The 24881-nt window shown below is 39.4% G+C and overlaps 1 protein-coding gene across 26 annotated transcripts in view; it reads right to left on the reverse strand.

The window, feature by feature from the left end:
• The window catches only part of SSBP2 (single stranded DNA binding protein 2), a 125556-nt gene that overhangs the window by 70060 nt on the left and 30615 nt on the right, over window positions 1-24881 (reverse strand). For 23 of the 26 annotated variants that reach the window (XM_062513797.1, XM_062513795.1, XM_062513804.1 and 20 more), the window contains exons 2-4: window positions 23179-23251; window positions 19098-19159; window positions 17379-17463 (exon numbers count right to left, since the gene is read on the reverse strand). In XM_062513797.1, the coding sequence (XP_062369781.1) occupies window positions 17379-17463; window positions 19098-19159; window positions 23179-23251 (220 nt within the window). The remainder of the gene's footprint in view (window positions 1-17378; window positions 17464-19097; window positions 19160-23178; window positions 23252-24881) is intronic. The other 3 variants (XM_062513807.1, XM_062513806.1, XM_062513796.1) reach the window with 1 other exon arrangement.

Consider the following 24881-nt stretch of genomic DNA (forward strand, 5'->3'; position numbering starts at 1 on the left):
CTGACCACTACACAGGCAACAAACAAACCATATTAACAGAGCATTTCCCTGGCTTTTAATGTATAAAAAAATTGAAAACAAACAAAACCCCCAATCTAGACACTAAAGTCAAGTTTAAAGATTAATCTGGAGAATGGTAACAAGTGAAGCCTGAGAATATTGAGAGAGTTTCTCTTTAACAGAAAGGAAAAGCACAGGACTGAAATGACGCTTTGAAAATCTATGCAGGAAGGGCAAAAATAGTATTATGGCAGGTTATTAACTTTTTGTTGGTAACTGGTAACAGTAGAGTATGATCTCTGAAGCATGGAATCAACAACCAGCAGAGGAAATCACAAGGAAAGTGAGTACCAAGTTAGAGGCAGGATTTCTATAGAGGTGCTCTGGGTGCTACAACAATGCCAAATTTTTGAGGGCCAGAGAAAAGCACAACTCCATAATCAATATGTTGGTCAAGCACAGAGACAGTAATTTCAGCTCTACAGAAAAACCAGAATGAAAATATATATATGGTGACTCGGAAATAACTGCAGATCTCAAGGCATTCCTGACTATGGCAAGGACAAGGGAAAGGAGATACCAAGTTTGAAAGGCTGAGGGCCAGGCAGTCAAAGAAGAAAATAGGAATCTTAGTTATCCCGTTTCTTTAAAAAGGAAAGGTGCAAGAGAAAGGCTAGGATACTGATTTGGAGAAAATAAATTTTTGAAGATGTGAATAGATAGAGTTATAAAGACAGGAACTGTGTTTGTGTTTGGAACTGACCAAAGAGTGAATATACCCAGATGAAAAGGGGTAGAAAGATGAGAGAGGTAAAAAGATGAAGGGAAGTCACTGTAGGAACATCTGGAAAATCAGGAGGTGAACACACAGTCAAGCTATCAATGGCACTGAAGGAAGGACTGGCTTGGATGGAATGGATCAGACTTTTCACGTGAATAAAACAGATGAAATCTGAGTTGGAGAAGATCCCTCATGCCTGTGAAGGAAAGGTTCCCCAAACACACACAGTGAGTGGTGAAAAGCTGATGACAGACAGTGATGTGGCTCAAGGAAAAGGAAATCAAAAGGAATATTTTTTGTGTGTATGTGTGTTTTTATAGAAAAGAAGGATTAAAAACCTTTAGTTATAAATCAGGGAGGAATAGCAATTAATAAGAGAAAGGTGAAGAACTATGCAAAGAATGCAAGAAAAGGAAGCTGAACAACTGGAACAAACAGCAGGAGAGCTACAACCCCTTCCTGAACCTGTGACAGAACAAAACTGAGCAGGGAGAGGGGAGAAGGCAGACCAAAGGAGGGGAAAGGTCACGCTGTGTGTCACTGTGCTCTGATTTTATTATTTGTAAGACATCAGTGTAATTATACAGAGAGAAGGGGGGGGGGGGGGGGAACGACAATGGCCAAGAGTTCAGCAAGGATTCAAGAGAGCCAAGGGAGCTGTTGGGGGATGTGGAGATGTGAAACTGGTCGGTGCAGGGATGGCAGAGCTGGAGGGACAGAGAAAGCGAGAGAGAGAGAGAGAGAGAGAGAGAGAGAGGAGCTGGATCTGTGTCCAGAGGAAGCGGGGCTGGCCGCAGGATTTCCGCAGGGATCCGGCGCTGCCGCAGCCCACGGGAGGAAGCGGATGCTGGGAGCCTGCCAGGGACAGCAGTTGGTAGGGGGGAAAAAGAGAGGACAGCACGATTTACCCAAGAGCTCTGTTCAAATATGTGGTTAGAGGAGGACAAACCTGGGAGTCAGAGCAAACAAGGCGAGGACCTGCAGTGTTTGCTCCTGCAGAGCTGGGCTGGCTGGGGATTTCACATCTTGCTGTCACAGACTGCACTAGGGGGGAAAACAAATGATGGATGTGCAAGCAGAGGACCACGACATTAATTACCTTAAAATATCAATTATCTCCAGAAAATCTCCCCTTTGATCTGGCGAATCCCAGTTTCTCAGTGGTACAAACACACAGAGTTGGAGGCTCATGAGCTGTTCTTGCACATCTGAGCCACCTTGATCCAGAAGTGGTTTTGATGCCACTCTCAACACCACAAGTTCTCAACAGGAACAGTGAATTTCCCATCTTCAGTTTCACATTCCAGCAGGTCAACATTCAAGCAGTTCCTGTTCCCATCCAGCACACAGTTGCAGGTTTAAATACCCTCTTCCTCCTCCTCCTTCAGACTCTGAGAGGAGCAGCAATATAAATTCTGGAACAAGAGATTGCTTTCAGCACCAGTGCTGTTGAAAGATATGGGTGGGCCTGACATTATTTCACCAATTGAAAACTGAAATTAGGGACAGATCTTCTGTGAGACATATGTATTACAATGCCTGCATTCATCAGATACATTTATGTATGTATGTTTATGTATCTTGCAGACGTAATTTCAGTTTCACTGCAGTGCAATCCCGCAATAAATACTATCTTTATTGGGGGCAAAAAGAAAAAAATAAGTGAAGAAAAGGTTACCTAAAACTACTTCCAAAAATTACTCTTTCAATAGTCAGCTGGAAAATTCAACTTCAGGTCCAACAACACTGATTTTTTATAAGGGGCTCTATACATTGCCCTATGGAAAATACTATCTTGGGTCTTGATCTTATCCTGGGAGTTTAAATTGCGGGCTTTTTAAGTACTCCAAATCCTAAACAGCCTTGCAGCAGACCCTCCAAATGTCCAATATAGTGGCACTGAAGTAGCAGATTTACAAATCAGGACCTGACCATTTAGGTCCTTGTTTTATCCCCAGTCCTCCTGAAATTCCCAGGAACTCTACTATAACATGGGAAACCAGATTTTGCTGGAGAGCAATGAATTTACAAATTTTTATGTGTTAGACTTTGTGCTGGGAGCAGTGTTTGAGGACCATGTACAGACACAGTGCCTCTTAATATGAAAAAAGGGGCTTTATACTAGTCAGCAAATTAAAGCTTGGTTCCAGCACACCAGTACAAAAGTACCACAGAACATGAATTACTCAACACAATTCAGCATCTCATTCTGCATCTACAAAAATAAAAAGTACTACAGTGACACAGCGTGTGCTGATTGCATATCTTCATAAATAAAAGAAAGAAAAAAAAAAGAAAACCCCACTGGAAAAACTGAAATATAGAAAAGAACAGCAGCTACTTTAGGCAGCAGATTTAACTTTCTGGTTACAATAAAGAACTCTCAATTTTGGGGGTGCTGTTTAATTAAAAAGCTACCAACAAGACCACAGATACACGCAATATTGGTTGGTTGTGATCAATACCTAGCACAGCAATTAAAACTAAAGCCTTTTCCACAGGCTGACACTGGATATAGGGCTCATTTCTAAATTTCTTCCATTCCATAACAAGTTTTGACTTCAGCAGCTGCTCCAGTACAAAAACCCCTCTACAATATTAAAGCTGCAAACTGCTGAGCAACTGAAACAAAGAATATTGACAGCACTGCTTGGGTCCCCAAAGAGAACATTTAGAAACCAAGTAACTGGAAATGAGACTTGAACCAATTCTATGGTTCATCAAACATGTGCAATAATATTTGATTCTAGTGCAGTTACAGGGAGTGAATCAGAATGTCTGTCAGCCTGGGATTAAAAATTAAAGCAGAGGCCTTGGCTTGTCAGGAATTCATGTTGTTAAGGTAAAAAAAAAGGAGAAACATATATTTTAAAAGCAAAATCACTGATCAGTGAAGGATCATCACCACAATGTGACAGTGGGTTGAGAAAAAGAGGAGAAAATGTGTGTATTTTGTCAAGGTTGATAGCCAGTTTGAAGACTGACATTTCAGCATGCTTGAAAGCAATAGTTGAGACTTTTTTTTACTGTTTTTATAAAGATACAAGTGGTTTGTTACATCACTAAAGTGTATGATGAGATATCTTGCTTGCACACAGCAAAGCTGACACAAAATAAAAGCGTCAACTAACTTACCTTAAAACAGCTTCAGAGAAGTCAGGATTGAGCTCATAAACAAAGGGGCATAAAGCACAGGTCTGGAATGGTGAGTTAGGGAAGGAAAACACAGCCAAAAGAAGAATCTCTGCTTTTGGGGTATTTATCACAGAGAAGGGTGTTTAGAGTGATCATCTCATCTCTGCGAATATTATCTAAGTTTAAATAAACCAAAACAATAAATTTTAGAATAATAATAATTTAAAATCATAGTTTAAACAATGTATTTCCTGATCTGTAAAGGAAGCCATGGTGTTTCAGTGCTTCATGGGAATGGGGGGGGGGAAGGTGCAACCAAAAGCAACTCCCACAATTATTGCTCATTAGTTAAATCAGAATTACAGCTCAATTCTGGCAATTTGTGCAAAACCAGTACAGAAATGGCTTTTTATGCAGCAGCCAAATGCCTGCCAGAGTTTGTAAGCCACAGCACCACTAGGAACAGTAGGTTCAAAACCTCCTTCTCTTCCATAAAGGGAAATACTCCCAAATGCAAGAAGCACTCCAATTTTCGATCAAATGATGACGAAAACTTCGGGAGGCTCTAGGACACATCTTCTGTGTCATGGAAAGAACTTGCAAGAAACTGTTGTATTTTTGATTACTTATAAATAAATATGTTCGGGGATTTCCAAGTTTAATTTACTATACGTTGGTCTCTGAAAAACAGTATAAATTAGCAATGGCACTCTAAAAATATTTTTAAAGTCACTGTTCTTTTCTTTTGTACTGAGCTTCACTGTTTCAGGACCAGTTCTATTAATTATAATAATTCATAGGGTCTAGAATACCAAGTATTTCTGCACTACTCCTACCCTGATGTAATGTAATTGATGAATCAGCACCAGCAAGGGTTTACTAAACCTTTTTATTTCTGTGGAAATCACACTTGAGGATTAACAACTCCCAACAGTATTTTATGTTTCTGAAGTTTCCCTGAAAACAACCAGAGGAACCAAATGTCACCACCATGACCTCAAAAAAAAAAAAAAAAAAAAAAAAAAGATTAGAAGCCCCAGGGTGAAATAAAGCACCAGCCAATGGCACAGGAGTTAAAATGTTCAAGGAAATGACGTGTCCATGAGACAAAAATGGACACGTTCTGCAGCTCCAACAGCTCCATGGTTTGATTACTCAGCAAAACTGCAAAACAGAAATTACTACCAAAAAAAGACAATTCTAACTTACAAAATTGCCTGTTTAGGCAATGGTTGAGCAGAAATGCTTACACCACCACAAGCAATAATTCAGTTTCTGCTACCAGTCAATAGCCTAACAAATGCAGCATTTTCCAGGCCCTGTTTAATCATGTTGGCACACATTTTCTAAGATAGCTTCTAGTCACTAATAAATCTAGTATGTAAATACATATTTAGGTCTTGCAGTATTTCCTTTGACCTCAACCTGAAAGTCTGAAAACTGAGAGCAATCTATTTTGGATTATTGTGTTTTACTGTAACTTTTCTAAACTAAGAAGTTCCTGACAAAACCAGGATGCACCAACTCTTTTATGTGACTGTCTTAGAGTTTGGTTAATCCAATAATCCAGTAACAGGCCTGTATTTAAGAAAAATAAAAAGAAAAGAAAAAAGAAGAAGAAAAAAAGAAAGAAAAGGCTCTTTGTTAAGAAAAGAGATTATTACTAGATAAATACCCTAACTCAGCCTCTTGAACAGGCAGCTTGATTTATGGCAGCTGGAGCACCTCTGGAGTTCATCTCATGTCAGGAACAGCTGCTGCAGACTCCACATTTTTATGTCAAAAAAATAAAAGAAGAAAAAAAGAACCACTGACAGGGTACTTATATTAACATGTACCGGTAGCTAAAATTTAGGCAGGCATAGCTGAGATTTAATTCATGATGTCAGAATCATCAGAACACAAATTACTACCTGTTTCAGCTCCTGCTCTCTTTAAATGTATTTTTAAGGCACAGAACAAACCCAGAGGTTTTATCACCTTTCAAACCTTATAGTTGGTGTTAATAATGTTAACTGGGTTGTTTCCAGTTGACACTATCAACAAATCATCACTGTTATGTGTTTGGGTAGTGGGAAAATTGAGAAGAAAGCAGAAAATAAGCATACCAAGGTGATAATTATTTTCTCTTATATTTTTTTAAGTCACAGGCTGCTCAAAAGTGAATGCTACACTGTTTGTTGAGGGCTTTCTAGCTTACAAATGTAAACTAACCCAAAAATTGTCACTGAAAAACACTGCAAAGACTGAGGTGTGGTCTAAGAAACTCTTCTGGAAGGATGTAAAGGTTCTGCACAACAAAATTTGCGTGTCTATATGGGATTTAGGTGCAGCACAGCTGAACACATGTATTCAGTAAAATCCACCTCCATAAACCCCTAATTCTCTCAACCAGGTAGCTCGAGAGGTGCCTGAGTGCCACAGCAGCATCACAGAGACATTTCTTGGATGGATATCTCGGACAGACAACTCAGCTGCAACTGCTGGAGTTTAGGGGGAACGTAAAGCAACCAAAAATAGGCTTTTAAACAGGATCTTAAACTACAGATTACCCTTTGTAAACCTGTTACCCATACTGCACAGAAATGGAAAGTTACATGTGTTTGTGTGTTTTAGTGGCAACAGAAAAAAAGTAGAGTTATTAATGATAAATGAGAACTACATTTCACCCAATGGTGTGAAATGGCATCTGGTAACAGGGTAGAACACTAAAAAACTATTAAAGCCCTCTTCTGCAATCACCCTCTTGGATACCCTTAGCCTTCAATACCATTTGCTTGTGCTAATTTGGAATTCAGGAAGCTGAACAGAAACAATGCCAGCTTTACTGAGGAAATTTCTTTCTTTTGGTACCTAATTATTTTCCACCATTCACTCAGGTCATGTTTTCTAAATAATCAAACTAAAAAAGTTTTTTTGTTTTTTTTTTTTTTAATAATGAAAGGTTAGCTCCTTGTGCAATTTAAGGAACGTGATATAGGGAACAGGAGTATCAACAAAACCCTTCACATACTATAGTGCTGCAACAATAAATAGCAATACCTGTCTTGCTCCAGGAAGAAGAAATTCTGCATATTATCAGGATAAGACAGCAAGGATGTCAAGTAGCTACATTTTTTCCTTTCCTACATTTGAAGAGGAAATTCAATGCATGTTAACCATACAGCAACGGGTAGACAGCAGCTGGAGCAAGAAAAATAAAGCAATTGGCAATGTAAACACATCGTGTGCACAGAGTAACACAAAAATATGAAAAAACAGGGAAAATAAACAAAAAACTACAAATTAGATCATAAGATGGAGCAAAAAGCTTTCTGCAGGGATATCTAAGGGTTTTCCAGCAGCCACCCTTTAACAATTTTGTCCTTGTAAAGAGAAATTTTGATACTTTCTTCACAATAGAGAAAACTGGAAAAGGGTGTCTTTGTGTCAAATACATAGAAAAAAATCCAGATGAAATAAATTAATAGTTTTGGTACAGAGAAGTAACTCTAAAATTGAACAGTAAACAGGAATGACCCTCTGCATTTGTACTGTTTTCTGTGACCCTGCTACTGCAAACATGTGTGACTCTAATCAGAGTATTCACACATAAAATGCTACTCAACCATGAAATTGTTTGCCAGGCGAGGGCCAGAGTCCCTGATCCTGCTGTTGGACCTGTCCAGGCAGATCCCAACATCTGTGCAGAGCTGGGATCAAGCCAACGGGGTCGTGCTCCACAGGAACTCACTGCCTGCTTTTACAAATCTCACTGAAATCCTACTTGTGTAAAACCAATTTATTAAGTGAAATGTTGCAGTCAGCTGTATGCATATGCACAGTCTGTGCATTTTCTGCCAGTCTTTGAAAACAGAAAAGACATTAAAATTCACCTCAGGGGTTAAATTATTCCCTTAATTATCTACTACTTAAGATCTCAGTACATTTCAGGCTAAAATTTAGGTATGCAATATGTAAATCAGATCTGAAAGCAGAACTGGAAAATGTTTTCCAGATCCTTATGTCTCAGAAGATAATATTTATTATCCACCTTATAGAGAACTTTGTCTTCCACTTCCTGTGTCAGAGAAAACCAGAGAGGTCATGCACCTCTTCTGGTGTGAATTATGCACAGAACTACTTTCTTGGGTAAATGAGCCTCTGATGGGTTACAGACTGCTGCATCTGAATTTTGTTACAGGTGTCCTCCCTAAGTGGCATAAAACCAGTCTGTGGATGTTGCTGTGACAGCACTTTGGAGATGTACACTGAAGTTAAAGGGGGGTCACACTAGAACAGGCTGCAGGAACAAAGTGCAGTGCAGACTTCCACCTTAAGTCAAGTTTAATATTTTTTATTCTCCTTGATTATACCACAACCTCCATTTTTCTCTATAGGGAGAAAATGGAGTTGAAATATTTTATCTATCTGTATACACTGCTGGTTTACTGTTTTCAGTGGTTATCATATTTGGAATGCAGAGATCTCAAAATGCTTTCCTCTAAAATCTGCAGACCTACGCGTTTCCTCCCAAGCACTACATCCTTTGCAGGCCCAAGGATCTCTTAAACATGAGTGCCTGTAACACTCAGGCCTTAATTCTGCAGGAAATTCAGAAAGTCCATTATATGCTCGGTGTGACTCGTGTTATGTAATGTACATCTCATATTTAGTTTGGTGTTTGGATGTGACAGTTCTAGTCAGCCATGGATATCCGTGTTCCCTCCAGAGGCCTCCCTGCCTTTCCTCCTCATTACTTCACTTTTCACCACCTCTCATAAGGCATTTGTTGTTCAGCTGTTCTTATTAAGAGCCGCACGTCTCCTGCAATTTGTGATCTTCAGGATTCATCTTTCATCATATTAGAGAGCAGATGGAAGTTGTAAGTCCTTGGATTTTCCAGAAATGTGCTAAGCAAGTCTGAAATGAGTCACTTAGACGTATTAACGGAGCAGTCGAGCTGATAACAAAATCTGTGTTTGGCATATTGTGCAGACATAAGACTCTCACTTTCACTTTTGCTTTTCATAAGGCTAAAGAAGATTGCATTTAGGTGAAGTGCCTCCAGCCTAGGCAAACAGGAAAAGGAAAATGCTTAACCTGGTGCAGATAAAGGCATGGCCACGCACCAGAGGCAGCTCTGCTGTTGTTTTTTCCCCAAGCTGGAAATGAAACTCTAGATCATTTTAGTAGGGAGGTAGTGTAAGAATGGATCTTTATTTGAAAGCTTTCAGGGGCAGTTATGGAAAGGGCCCACTCACACAGGGGTGATACATTTTACAGGTTTTAGGAAATTAGTATGATTGATGAAAAGCACCAATTAGGAGGACGAGTGGTGATGGAATTCCATCCAGGCTGGAGTCTTCCTCTTGGCACTAGCTGTCCTTTGTCCATAAAAGTTATCTCCAAGAGCCATTTCCAACCTTTGCAGTCAGAAAGAACTAAGAGAGGATAGGGGCCCTGTACCCCCTGGGGCTTGGAGTTCTAGAATCTGTCTTTTTGATTAGGGAAAGGGCATGGAAAATTACTGGGAAAACGAGCCACTCATGCAACAGGCTACAGAGCTACAAATGTGTGTGTGAAGAATAAAAAACACCCTTGTCCTCAGCCCAAGGAGATCTGACCTGCTAAAGTGGGACTGCTCAGCGCAAACCCCTGGACCAAAAACATCAGGAGCAATCCTGGTGTGGAAGATGAGCCATCAGGAGGAAGAGCAGGAGGAGGAGGAAGAATGTGTGGGGGCAGCAGGCTCTGGCAAGGCTTAACCCAGCAGCTGCTCCCTATTGATCAAATGTTTGTGCAGCACTCTGTTGATGTAGGGCATTATGTACAATCAGTGTTAAATATTAATGCCAGAGAATCTCCGACCCTAAATTCAGAGTCAGCCCATTTAACATTGCCACTGTTACTAAGCTACCACTTGACCTCCTTTAGTGACGTTCTGGAGTGCTGTAAGAACATCCTGTGTGCACTCTGCCATGAGTAAGGATGATCTGCACGTCAACAGTGACAAGGAAAATGTTTTTAAATACAACTACTAAAACAAGGGCATTTCTCAATGATACTTACTCTTACAGTAGGCTGCATCTTCTCACTCTTAAAGGTGAAACAAATTCAAAATAAACAAAGCTTCTACAGCTTTTGAGGAAATGTCTCAAATCCAGAAGGTTTACACTTCTGTATATTGAATTATTAGATTTTTAACACACCCCATGAAGTGCGTGTATATGCATAAGTGCCTTCATTTGTAAAAGAAAAAATATCCCCTTTCCTCTGAAACCTTGATTTTAAGTTCACTCCAAATGCTGAAGTTTAAAATTTGAACTGTAATACACCTTTCACTATGGTAGCATAAATAATCCATTACAGCAAATGAAAAAATTAAAATTTGAATGAGCAGAGTTCATTCAATTGCAAGACATTTTGCACAAGATACATTTAACAACATTACTCTGAGAAATGGCTGAAGTTAACAGTTGCTCATTAGGATGGCCACACCGAAAAGAAATTGCAGTACCCTGGGACTTCCACTGAACTGGTCAGAAATTTCCTGTGGAGCTTTCTTCCAGGCAATGACACATGTCACAACTTCAGAGCAGAAGGACCTCAGCTTTAATTCTAAAGCAAGTCCTTGACTTGAGAATGCAGAGAAATGAATCCATGGAGACACCTATCATGAACTAAACTATCTAGTATGTTAACAGTCTGTCCATCAACATTAAGGAAAAACAACAAACTTACAAACAGATTTCACTTATGTTTTTTTTAAAAAAAGTAATCTACTGTAGAAGGCTGTGAAGCAGCCTGAGCATTCCAGCCACTTCCCTTTGCCTTTCAGCCTCTACCTCAACCATGTGAATTCCACATTATCTCTTCAACCACTCACTTCTCCCTTAACTTCCTGAGCCTTCACATCCCCCTCCTCTCCTCCAAGCAAAAGAAAACCAATTTTTGTCCCATTTCATAAATTTGGCATGGTTCTGCATACAGTATATGTAAATCTTTTTCGTGCTCCACTCTACATAAATTCTACTTTTTTCACACAGAGTGTTCCCAAAGCCTACCCTCATTAAAATGGCTATTATCTCCCATTGTTTTCAATGAAAATGAAGCTAAAATGGTTGTTAGAAAAGAGGAAAAAGAAAGAAATGTGTCCACTGCCTCCCTCTGGGAACCATGAAAGTGGAGCTAAATTACCTTTGGGGAAATAGTGGCTCCTTATCCTGTCTGAGGCCTCCACTGAGCTCAAACTAATTAACCATTTTACTTCTAAATTCCAAGGAAATTAAATATTCACTCAAAGAAGAAGAGCAATTGGAATTTTGGAGAGGAAATGCTACTTGTTCTCTCTGAAACAAGTGGCTGAGTTCTCACATTAAAAGAGAAGCAACACACAAAATTACCTGGGAAATTACCTCTATAAAGAGAAAAATTATGTTGGCTGTAAGAAGCAACACATTTCTGCATCAGAGCTTAAAATTAACATTTGTGACACAGAGCAGTTCAAATCCAAGCATTATATTTTCAACTAATTTATGGGAAGGGATGATGAAAGAGGATGGTATGAGCAGAACAAGCACATCTTCCCTCCTCATGAAAATGTGAGAATGAGAATTCAACTGGAAGATTTCTTAGCAGGAAACCGAAAATTAATCCTGATTTTTCTGCAAAAGGAATCTCTGCAATCCGAGGGAAGCACCAATTGCTGAAATTAAAAAAATTTCTGGTGAGCCAACAAGGAGTTTCATACTCTTGGAGATCCAGTGCAATATTCTGATATTCACTTATAAACACCTAACACCAGCCAATGTTTGCAGACTTTGGGAGCTGGAGCATGCCTTTAACTAATCCTTTCCGCACAATTGAATTATTGAACAGCTACTGAGCAATAAAATTAAGGAGCTGGGAGACTGAAGCAGCCCAGCTCGCCTGTGTAAATTCTGTGTAAGACCCTGGGGTGGTGACCCACCCTGTCCTCCCCAAACCTCCCAGTGAGCACTGGCCTCCACACAAACAAAACAGTGCTCCTACACCAAGGACAAGAATCCTAAACATTCACCCAGTTTTTCACATTCACAGCATTTTTGGCTGCACACACTGAGAAAGTCAAGGATGCACCACCTTGTGAGATTACACCAAACAGCGTTCTGCACAAAACATGGTTTGTTAATTACTGTTGGGAAATCTTTAACCATATGGATATACTTGATGTGTTTAGTTATGGAATTTCAGAGCAAATGCAAATTCTTGGTTTTCTTCTGGCTTCCATATCTAAGAACACATTTTACTGCACATACACCTGAACAGTGTGAGACATGATCTCCTCAGAATGGAAAGAGCAGTAAAGAAAGCCACTTCATTCAAGATTAAATTTGAATGCTAGTTACACAAAAGGAAAAAATACAATTTTACAACGAATGTATGAAAGGAAATGCTTTTCACTTCCATATTAACTACAAAAAGACTGCTATGGCCACTTAATAAATTTCTTCTACTTTTAAGAAATAACCTGTTCTCTACCTGGACACAGGAACTATCTAGAGAGCAGACAAATCAGTTGTCTGAAGAACATATTCTGAGGGTGAAATCACTGAGTAGTGATGATCAGTAAACATGTAAAGGGCCTTCCAGAACTTGGGTAAGGAATTAACAGGTAACTCAGATCTGCAGCATTGCCTCTGGTACAAAAGCCTTATGGCAAAGCAGGACAACTTGTCATCTTTTGTGCTTCTATGGGAGGATGAGGATGATGGGGAGATTTATTTTCTCAATTCCTGTTTTAAGCAGAAGGAGTTTAACATGCATTCTCCACAGAATGGAGCTAGACAGCTGGAAACCAGACCTAGAATTCCATTTTCAGCAATAAACCTAGAAGCAAAAGCTGCCCTAGCTAGGCTTCCTGCAGAAGGTTCAGTAGCAAGAGATGGGTCAGACAATCAATAACAAAATCAAGTTCCTCCATCCCTGATGCACGAAAGGACAGCAGTTTAATGAAACCAGAAACAAAACTGTCCTTGTGGGAGAACAGTCTCACAGGCTTTTCGTAGTAATCTGTAGTCCAAAGTAGACATAAAAGCACTGAAAACTTCTCAAATACTGAGTACTGATTATGATTAATTAAGGGGACTTGGGGCATTTAGGGTGTCCAAGTGCCTCTTAGTTGTACCAAAGGGAGATGGGTGCAGAGAGGAAAGCAGTAATTTCTCTCCCCCTCAAACACAGAAATAAATGCAGAGACTCAAATTTTCTGAAGAGAGGTGCGCAGAGATTGATCAGCCATCTCAAATGTCCAAACTCTCTGCTCAGTAACTTCCAGGAAAATTGTATTTCTGTACTTATGACCTTTAAAAGGAATAATCTGGACAAAACTGATGACAGCATTGTCTTTGGTACTCTCTACAACCATCTGTCACAGAGCTCAGCACTGAACTGTGCCAAGAGGGCAGAGGGGATGTGGGTCCAGCTCGTGAGGCTTTTCAGTCTCTGGGGCAAGGAGTGCCTCTGGTTTGTTACCCTGTGCATTACATGGAATTCTTCTGGGAGGCACAAACACAAAACAGGCACCTTTACCCATACCAGAAGTGATCTTTCAAAGAGCTGGCGAGAAGAACTAATCAAACCTTACCTGGAAAATAACCAAGATTTTAATACAGCTACGTGTGAGAAACAGTGAACCCCTTCTTTGCACCAGCACTACGTGGAAAAACTTCCAGTCCCAGGAGCATGAGATAACAGGAGCACAGGAATTTCCAGACACTAAAAGTATCTTAACTACTATGTACAGAAATCATCTTTAAGAAGGGATTTTCATGTACCAGCCCTTCAAACTCCGAGATGGGGATGAATGGCCAGGCCTAAGGAAGAGTAGGGTGGCCATTTGTGAACATCAGAAGAAAACTCCAGTTTTTATTTTCCATTTTGGACCCAGTTTTCAGCTTGGAAAGAAATGGAAAGAGATGCATGTTGGAACTTACTTCTCTCAGCAGTTCTTAAAATGTGGAAAAACAAGCTCTTAACTAGAGAGGTGAAGAGATCTCCTCAGGACACCGTGAAGAAACACAAACCATTCGACACTGAAGACTGAATTTTGCCTCAGACCCTCCATGTACATGATTTCTCACAAGACTTCAAAGCATGCTGAAGTTTTCCTCCAGGAAAAAGTGAAGTAACAGGTACCCAGAAAAGAATCATGGTGATTTTTCTGCTTCAAATGAAGCTACTCCTACTGAAATGCCTGCAGTATTAACAGGCTGAGTGAGCAAGCAACAGTTTTCTTTCCTGAGTGACCTGAAACAATCTCCAATTCTACATAACATATCTCAAAACTTCCAGGCCAGCAGCTATCTCCCTGATCCAGCACATGCACATTCATGACATGCATCTTCTCAAGTCTAAAAAAAACTGATAAAAATATATTACAAAATGTACCTAATCAGTCCAGAACTTTGTTCACTCAGAAGAAAACATATCCAGTGGCAGATCTTGACAGAAAAAAACATACCATCTATTTTAAATATGGGGGAGCTGCAAGTACTTAAACTCAGGATGAGCATGGAAAATCATCTTTATAAAGCCAGAATAGGGCTTTGCTTTTCTATTTAGTGGATTTCTAGTAAGATGAGCACTCTAGCTCTGCAAGTAACAACGTACTGTCTGAGGGGGAGAAATCAAACAGCATTAATCTTACAGTTGCAGTTCAGGTAATGTAAAACTTGTAAGTAAACTTAAAGAAACTCAGTCTTTCTGTGTATTCATTTTATGAGTCAACCTGTGTGTTCCTGCCTGACTACACCAAGTGAGGCAGCAATATTTCCAAATCACTAAATCATCTGCAAGTGCTTTCCTCCTCCATCAAGCACCCCTAAGCCTTTCTCTCTCCACAAAAGCAAAGACAAGAATATTTCCTCTCCAAACACAGCCCACTCAGCTACAGCTGCCATGTCTGCAGCAGCCAGACCACGCGTCCCTTCAGCACGAACGGTTTTTCTTAGGTCAAGTGGAACACATGCCTAATAAAAAATTCTGAATTGCTCGTATGAATTAATAAACAAGCCTTCTGTGCTGTTTTGTACATACAATAACAGTTTTCAGACATGATAGCACAGCTACAAATACTCTACTACTTGACCTGCTGTGTTGCAGCAGAGTTTTGATTTACCAACCCCCTCAGCTTCAGCAGGAGCCAGAATCCAGCAGCAGCTTCTGATGGTCCCCACTGATGGTGGGATTTTGACCCCTCCACAGTCAATAGCAAGACACTGTGTGGATCAGCATTTCACTTAACACATGTTCATCTTCCTCTGCTGTGAGATCTGCTTGCAAAAACTACCATTTTCCTGTTCTTTGACATGAGCTTACAATGCTACCTTAAAATACCAGACACAAAAACCCTGATGAAGACTGCCCCAAGCAAAACCTAAGTGATAACAAGGACCCTCGGAGTCTTGTGAGGGATTAAATTTATTTATCCCAATTGTCACAAAAACAATGCGAAGCTTTTCTGCCACCTTAAAATATTGAGAGAATTGGTTTTATGAACAGCAGGTGAATTAATTTCTGAAATAAATCAAATTGTTTCCAAAATAAGTGTTCATCCTGTCTTGATGTGCATATAGAATCATAACATACCATATCTTTTCTTCATCAAACACGATTTTATACAAGATGTTAAATATTCAATCACAGAATTGTAGGACACACAGAACTCACATTTTCTCACTTCTCTTGAATTATGACAATACATATCATAAATGAAGACAGAACTGACAGCAATAAGGCCATGTAATATTCCAAGGCCTGTAGAAATTAGAACTGCTAATGGAACATACTTAAGGATGTTTCTAACTACTTTGATTCACCTACTCAGATTCTTAGTATGCATCTAAATTTAGACTCAATAGTGAACTTACTGATCAGTTAAACTCTCCTGATCTTAAAGGTTTGTGGACTCCTTTTAGACTCCAAATACTTTCTCACTGAAAATTTCCTCTTGCTGATAATTTTGTTTCACAATTTTGCTACACCAACAATATTTACATTTTTCAGATTTTTGGCTTTTGCTACATACACTTTATTTTGAGAACATTGTGTTCTCCACTGCTGTGCTTTGAATCTCTGCAGATTTAAATCTCTAATGTCATTCCTCATGGTCTTACACTGTTCCTGTAAAACAACTGCTCCTTCAGAGGGGAATTAAACCTTCCTCTAATAACAAGGAACCAAAATACTAAGTAGCTAATACTAATAGCTAAGTGTTCTATTTTTCCAACAACTTTATATTTAAAACAGATTAGGACAAAATGACCAAAGCAATTGTACTTCCAAGAGATACTTAAAAAAATAACTTGAGGAATGTGCCTTACTAAGTTGGCTGACCTTAACAACTCTGTGGGTACAAAATGTCCTCCAACTTTGTTCCTCTCTCTGATAATTGTTTCTTTCATTAATTATGTTTAGTAGTCAGCGTTGCCTGGACATGACTGTGCAACATTGACCGAGCTCCTTAACCAGTCACCCTCACAATTTAATCACCACTACAGGGTGTTAAAGAGACATTGGTGAAAGATGCTGGACATCTCTGACTGTGCTGATGGTGTATTCACAGTCTAAGGTGTTGTTTACTGCAAGTAAGGCAAGATCATCATGTTGCAGGATGCCAAGCCATTACCAGATTTTGACAACAGAAAATGGAAATGGTCACTTTGCTGAATCATTTCTGTTGTTCCTGATCTGTGTTTGTAAGACATTGGGCTAGGGGCAGTATAATCTCAGTTTTATCCGTAGAAATATTTTTTGGCGGTAAGTAGACACTATTTGTGAGACAGACCTGGAAAAGACTCAAGGAAAGAGGTTGCACAGTTGTATTGTGAGAACTACTCTCACTCAAGACTCTCCCTCTTGTTTTTTGATCTAAGTCTCAAAGGCAGCAAAACTGCCATGAAACTTCTGCTCTTTATTCCTCCTGTTGTCTTGGATTTTGCATTTAACTTGTTCTATGATGCTTGATTGCTTATTAGGACAAAAAATCTTCAGGTTGCTTCAGGTTACAAAAATATATGAACCACCCCAGTTTCAGCCAGGGCGGTCCTGACAGAAGCCAGAGATAATTCCATCTATAGAAGAGTCTTTTATTTATCACTGACAGAGCACAGATATTTGGGCAGGTCACATCCATGCTTCCATCTGTCCTGTGCCCTTGTGACCAGTCTCAGGTATCCTCAGCATGGCAGACAGAGGACACTCTTTATTCTCCATTAACATGTGGTACATCACCTTGATCTCTGAGACAACCTTCAAGAGTCACCCATATTGTGCTGGCAATTAAAGAATTAGGAACTCCTAATTCTAAGTTATCCCCAGAAAACTGAGAGTTACATATGACCAACACCTGTGTTTTTGAGCCACTGCATTGCAGAAATACTTCTCTACCACATTTATACATGCAATTAATGAAGCCATGGTAAAGACACACAGAACTTACGTAGTCATGAAAGGCTTTTGCTTCACTCGAGTGTTCACATGTTTCTCGTCTTTCTGGAGCTGCACAGTAGAGATCCCAGAACACACTGCAAGGCAAGAGGTCACAGGGGTGGTGAGTGTGTCACTGTGATGCTCACATGCATTTCATGGCATGCACACACCCCACATGGATGTTCCTATACAGAAACATCACTTCCTCTCCACGGGGTGGGAACACTCATCTCTAAGGAATTCATCTGTAAACCATCTGTGAGAAACCAAGTTCTGCCATCTGATCTCTGAGGCAAGCAGTGCTGCGCTCCTTTAATACCACTGCACTACAGACCAAGAATCTGGTCTAATGTATGTGAACACAACATGCATTACTGTGCATTTAATCTTACCCCTCTGGCAACTGCTCAGATGATTTCCACAAAGCATGGGACGGAATGAATTTGTAATAAAATGGAAAGGAAAGAAACTGGAGAGAAAACTGGGAATCCTTCAACGGTCAAGGTTCATGGAATCACAGAATAATTTGGATTGGAAAGATTTTAGAGTCCATCCAGTCTCCACCACCTTCCACTATCCCAGGTTACTCTGAGCCCCATCCAGCCTGCCTTGGACACTTCCAGGGTTCCAGGGGCAGCCACAGCTTCTGAGGACAAATGTCCAGTCCTGTGCTTAAACCAGAGCTCCCTGCAGATCTTGTGGTCAAGCACAGAAAGTGGATGGACATGTTCTTAGGTCATAAAGAGTAAAAGGAGGGGTATTGTGGCTCATAATTCCCCCAGAGACTCCTTCAACTAGAGGTATATACCAATCAGCTCTACCACAAACTTTCTGGAATGAAACTGTGTGTATGCTAGAATGACTTAATAATATATTTCATAATAAAAATTGTTGGAGTTTCATTGTGGTGCTTTTTACTGGTTTAGACTTAATCCTCCACAATTTATAATCCAGCACCATAATAGGGATTTATGGACAACTTGAGCACTCTGCTGCAGACAATCAAAATTAAGGATAATCCAGACATTAGAGATAAAAGGGACATGTTCTTGCCAGGCTTCCATCACACAACAGAAGCTGTGAAAAAATGGTCAAAGAAGGATATCCCACTTCCCATGCAGCTGTGCAAATCACTTGGATTCAACTGGGACCGTTTCAAAACCTGTGAATTCTTGTACTCCTGACAGCTGGGCATATTCTCTGCACTTCTGCATTCCTTCAAACACAGGCTTGTTGGATATATTAAAATAATGAATAAATACCATGGCTACACAGCAGAGCCTATGAGCATTCTTCTCCCCTGGGGAATTCTACACACACAGCAATGGACTGCAGACTGAGCAATCTCACATCTACAGAGTCTCTGTATTTATTGTGTTTTCTTTCCAAGTGCAAGTATTTATGATATGTAGAATGACCCCTTAGCTACAAAATGTGCTGGAAGGTGATGAAGAAGGAAAGCCAAGTCACCTTCTTTCTTATCAACGCACTATGTACTATTTACTGTTTTCCGTATCCAATATCCAGTATCTTTTTTCTGTTATTTCCTTTTCTGTATATAATTTTCCTGTATCTAATTTGTTGTTATTTTATTCCTTAAGAAAAAGCTTCTAAATCCTGATCCTCTTGGTCTTTTTACAGTGTTCACCTGAATTTATTGCCTCCAGCAGCTGAAAGTGGCCATCAACATATTCTAAAAAAATCAGAGGAGAAGAAAACTGGTACTTACCACCACCAGGAATGCAAGAATCCTGGGGGCTCCCCCAGTGTGATGTTTTTTTCCCATCTTATCTAAAACAAAATTATAAAAACAGAGGTGTACATTCTTGTGGTCATTATGACTAAAAAGAATTACATAATTCAGATAGAAAAAGGATGAGGAAGAGAAGATTTCATAGTTATGAGATGCTTTATTGTCATCAATTTGGATGCCCTATTTACTTACTTTTTTACATTTATTGATATAGCAGATACTTAAAATTACCTCTGCTTATGCTAGGGAAGCATAGTTAAGAATTTTATTCTTTGGGGTATTTTTAAAATTCTGAATATATAGTGTATTAATTTTAAGGTCAAAAATGCATGACTAAAAAAAGTGATTATGAAAGTACCCTTAAAACCTGGAATCTTTTCCCACTTGCACAGGACTGATGCTGTGGATTCAGCAGGTGGCACTCTTCCCCCCGCAGCCAGGGCCAGCAGTGTTTTATAATCCTCAAGGAGTGCTTCAGTCACAGGTAATGTGGCAAAAGCAAAGCAGCACCACTGCCATAACCCAGCTCCCACCACCCAGGGAAAATGTACAGCTACTCTGGCCAGCTTTCCTGTGCTGGCAAGCTCTCCTCAACACCTGTACTGCCTGGGACTTCCTTCCAACCAAGGAAAATGGGTTTGTTTCATGCTGTTTTCAAAGGAAACGCAGTTAAAGAACTCTCAGCTCCTGAATTCAAACTTTTGTTGTTGATCAGGGAACCCATCAGACAGCACCAATGCAACATCTGTCCCTCTGCAAAACATTCCCAAATATTGTACCTCAACAATAATCGCACAACCACCTATTCAATGCCACTCAGTAGCTTGTCCTTAACTCCAAAATTAAGTTGTTTGGGCTATAATAAAGCCCACACAACACTGTTCAGAAGAATGTCTCATATTAGAACTTGGTGGATCTAAGGCATTGTGTGCACTGCAAACTCCTCCTGTTACAACAACACAGCATCATTTCCTGTCCAATTCTGTTAAAAAAGGAGTTGTCAAAAGCACAAACTGTATTGTTCTCTACAGACAGAAGCAACAGCAGGCAAGAAGAGGGTTATTTTAATAAAATGCTTAAACAGCATTATTATGGAAGGAATTTAAAGAGATAGATCCATATACATATATGCAAAAGTACATAAAAGCTTAATATTAAAGGTAAATAAAGTGTTCATACTGCCAGGGGCCTTCCTAAAGCTGTCATTTTTCAAAGATACTTTAGATTCTCAACTCACACTTGATTTTCACATCCAAATCTTAGGAAATTTAAGCACATACAAGTTTTGTCAATAGCTCATACACCTAAAAATGTTGTTTGGACTTACATGAAAATCCATATAGAAAATCTCAAATACAAAGAAACCTAATGCAATTTTGATATATTATATGAACACAATTATTCAAAAATAATTTTGCTACTTTTAGTTGTTTATAGAAGATAATCTTAAGCCACTATCACTTAAGTTGGTAAAGCTGGCAGAATGAAAACCAACACCCCTCACACAGTAGTTAATACACAGAAAACATATTTTACAAAGTTCCTCCTTAAGTGCTGGAAGAAAAAAGTGATGAACATTTGAAAGCCAAAGCTACTGCAAAGGTATTACACACTCTTCAAATACACTTTTCTGAGGCACAGCTGCTCCTCATGTGCCCTGGGAATGTCTTGGGAAGACTTGTATTAATAATCAGGAACACTCAGCACCTCTGAGAAGGTTCAAAATGACAAAATGAAGAGATGCATGGTACAACCAGAATGATAAAGGGGTTCCTGAAGCAGAAATATCACTCGCTTAGGAGTAAAAATTATGTCTGTGGAGAACATTCACATTATGTCTAAGCAGTGATTGTTTTCTTCAAAGCAGGGCCTGCTGAGGAAAGTAACCAATTCATGGTTTTTGTGGGTCCTGGGACATATGTCATCTTGAGAAACTGATTGGAAGAAGGAGACTGAAGGGAATGTGGAAATTTGGCACTATTTTCAAGAGTTTTTGTTTGGTTTCTTCAAAATATCCATACTTGTGTCTATCATAGCAGATGTGGATTGTCTGATCAATGAGACGTACCAAGAATTGTTATTTATAGAGAAAAAAAAAAAATCTTCATTGTTAAGTGTCCTGGTTAAGCTTGTAGCCAGGGAATGATTAACAGGGAAATGCCAATTAACCTGGTCCAGCCAGGCTAGTTGAATTATCCAAGGCTGGAATCAGACTTCCAGGATAGAAAATACATGGTGTAAGGATCAAGTCTTCAAGGGAAGCATACAAAAGTCAAACTTGACACAAAGCATGACAAAAACACAGGGATGCTCACGACAACCATCCCTAAGTTATAGAGTATCAAGTGGATTCATAGATACCCAACTTCTATTTTCCTTATATTTGGTTCCATTCCTCTGAGCCACAGTCCCTGCCAGATCTGTGAGAGAGGGCTCTTAACCTTTAGACACCACTGACTGCCCTACAGCTCAGACAATCTATGTGTGCTCTTCTCTTAAGCCCCAACATTTAGCTTCAGAATTACCCTAAACTGTTTAACTTTAAAATGAAACCCACCCAAAGAGAGAGCATCCAGCCCGGCAGTCACAGAACCATTCACAAGAACTGTCAGCACATTTATCCTCCTGCACTGCTAATTAGTGAGGGAAATAAACTCACAGCTCCTATCTTGTATCTCAAATCTCATACCTATGCACTACTAATTGTCCCTGACCATCTCTTGATCAGTTCAAGTCTTAATTTTGAAGATTTGATATATTCTTATGTTTCATTGTTCAAAAGCTTCTCTGTAGCTCAAGACTGAATTAGTTTTAAAAGCTGAGTTTGAAGACACTGTATTTAATGTTTTCAGGAAATTCAGATGTCATACCAGCTATGCTTCTGCCAACTGTTCATTTTGCAAATACATCATAAAAACAAAGTGTGCAAAATTTACCTTGTGCGATGTATTATTTAGAAATGACAGCTGTTTTGGCAAAGCCAAGATGATACTCTGCATTATTTTATCTCTTATTTTTCCAATGCTTTACCGCAGAGCTAAAACAATTGTCAAAAACATGCTTTACTATAAACATAAACTGATCCTACTGCAATTCTACCATTTTTCCTTATCTCTGCTTTGTCAGTTTTGTGTAAACATCACAAACAACCCTCCAGATTTTCATTTTCTCCTCTTCCATCTCCAAAATGTCATCACCAGCATAATAATTTTATTAGCTTTTGGAGGAGGATCAGCTGAAGCAGCAAATTTTCCTAGGACAATATATTGCCTATTTTTTCCCCAACTTCTGCTCACTATTCCTATTATTAGTACTATGCCATTGTTATAACTACTACTACTGTTATTATTATTATTAGTTATTGCTATTGTTGTTATTATCTTATATTTCCCTGTCAAATATTAAAAACAATAATAAACCAGAAGACTTCAATGTGTTCAGCACACATTTGTATCTTAGGGCAAAAGTAAAATGCTGAGAGACATAATTTACTCCAACCTTCAAAGGATGCATGCAAAGTGTTTGAAAAGATTCGTTAAAAAACCCTAAAACTACTGTGTAAAGGTAAAAAAATCAATTAGCAGTTGAAAGTGTTTAAAAAAGCAGGACCTAAGTGGATGTGGACATCATTGATTCAGATGAAAAGAAGTGGTTAAAAGCATGGTGAGAGCACAGAGGGATCAGCAGTGCTTCAGAGAAGGAGAACTGATAGTGTATGACAGTAGGATGTAAAATACATTTAGAAGAGCCCATCATTCACAATTGGAGATATCAACAGTAAGTTAAAAGGTCATCAAAACTGAGTATCATTGAAGTGTTCTCCAACCTGCCCACTTACTAGAGAAAATAGATTAATCTTCCCCAATGAATGGGGATAACAAACCAAAGCAAAAATAGTTACACAAAATTATGTAAAATGACATGGCATACTGGGTTCCAGAGGATGAGGAACAGCAGATTGAGGCAAACTTATATCCAAGGTTCTCACTGATTTTATTCTAGACCAAATCATATTTATTTCACTTGCAGCCCTCAGAAGTCATGTAAAAAAACTCACCTCTGATAAAAATGTCTGGGCTGATTTCTGTGCTCCTACATGGAGCAGATATTCATATACATACAGTGCTAATCTGAAAAATAAACAGAAAGGACAATATTTAGTGTTGTGCATTTATTTGTTCCTCTTCTACAGACATAAAGGGTTATCACAAGTTTGAGGTATGCCCCACTGCCTTCCACAAACCACAATGTACTGAATGTGCCAAATCAATTACCTCTACCAGAATTTTTCAACTAGACATGTAGGTCAATCTGACCAGAGGTGTTTAAATAGCCATTAATTAAAACATTATTAAGCCCCCAAATTACTTAATGTCAACATTTTTAATATTTGGACAAATGCCCAGTGAGCTAACAAGTGACCCAGTGCTGCTCTGAGTGTGCTTACTGTAAATACAATATATTCATACAGCATCACTGATTGCTTTTCCAGGTCAACTCTTTTAGCATGTGGAATGTGTCAGGCTATTAGCACACTTGAAAAATAGCCCTGTGGTTTTTCCAAAGAACATGGAAACTTCAGGCTGCCTCAGGGGACACGATGGCTTCCCTCGATGCATGGCACAGCTGAACAACCACAGCTCTGCAGTGAAGGGAAAACAGATCCTGAGATTCATCCAGACCTGGGCTCTGCGACAGCACAGCTACAAATGACTGCCACAGCTTCAGCTGACTCCCCAGAGCCTCCTGTCTGTCTCTGTCTGTGAGCCTCCTGGCTTTCCAGGAGGAGAAGGAGAAGGAGAAGGAGAAGGAGAAGGAGAAGGAGAAGGAGAAGGAGAAGGAGAAGGAGAAGGAGAAGGAGAAGGAGAAGGAGAAGGAGAAGGAGAAGGAGAAGGAGAAGGAGAAGGAGAAGGAGAAGGAGAAGGAGAAGGAGAAGGAGAAGGAGAAGGAGAAGGAGAAGGAGAAGGAGAAGGAGATCTTTTGTATTTGCTATCTGTGCTGTTACTAACAAGTAAAATGTATTTGAATGCACCTAGTGATACACAGCTATTCTTATTTTAAATATTCTCATTACTAATTTTCGAAAACCTGCAGGTAACTACAAAAGGAAGAGAGGGAGAGGATCTGTCTTCCTGTAAAAAACCCCATGTCATGTTCTGTGTGATCACTGTCACCATGGCTCTGATGAAGCAGTAATTATTGCAGTGATCCTACCAAGTGTGAAATTTTAAAATCTCAGAGATGCCTTTCCCCAAAAATAATTTTAACTAGTTGTTTTTACTTTGTACCTGCAATACATACACATATTACTTTACTCTCTGTCCAACTTCAAAAGCAAAGATGTACAGTTTTTCTCAAATGAAATATATATAATTCAAACATGTGACTAGTTTTAGTTTGAATTCTCTAAGTACTGTGGGGAGAGAGGATCTTTTAAGCGTTGACTTAACTACCATGCAAATTTTAAGCAATAAATGTTGTAGACTAAAACTAAGACAGATGTAAAAGACAGAGAAGAAATGCTTTTCTGCCACAGCCAATACATCCTGAATACCCAGTAATGTTTTAAAGCACCTAATTTGTCTTACGAGATTCCCTTTTTTGTTCTTATCCAAACATGAAGCCTGCAGCCCAGATAAAAGGGTTTGTGTGATCACATCCTTCCTGCCCCGTGAAGGAAAGTGAAGCAGCACAAACCCTGGCTTTGCTGCAGGGGATTTCAGCACTCTCTCAGGTCTGCCATCACTGAAAGCTTTGGCA

The sequence above is a fragment of the Cinclus cinclus genome, chromosome Z (assembly GCF_963662255.1).
Source record: "Cinclus cinclus chromosome Z, bCinCin1.1, whole genome shotgun sequence".
Classification (NCBI taxonomy): Eukaryota; Metazoa; Chordata; class Aves; order Passeriformes; family Cinclidae; genus Cinclus; species Cinclus cinclus.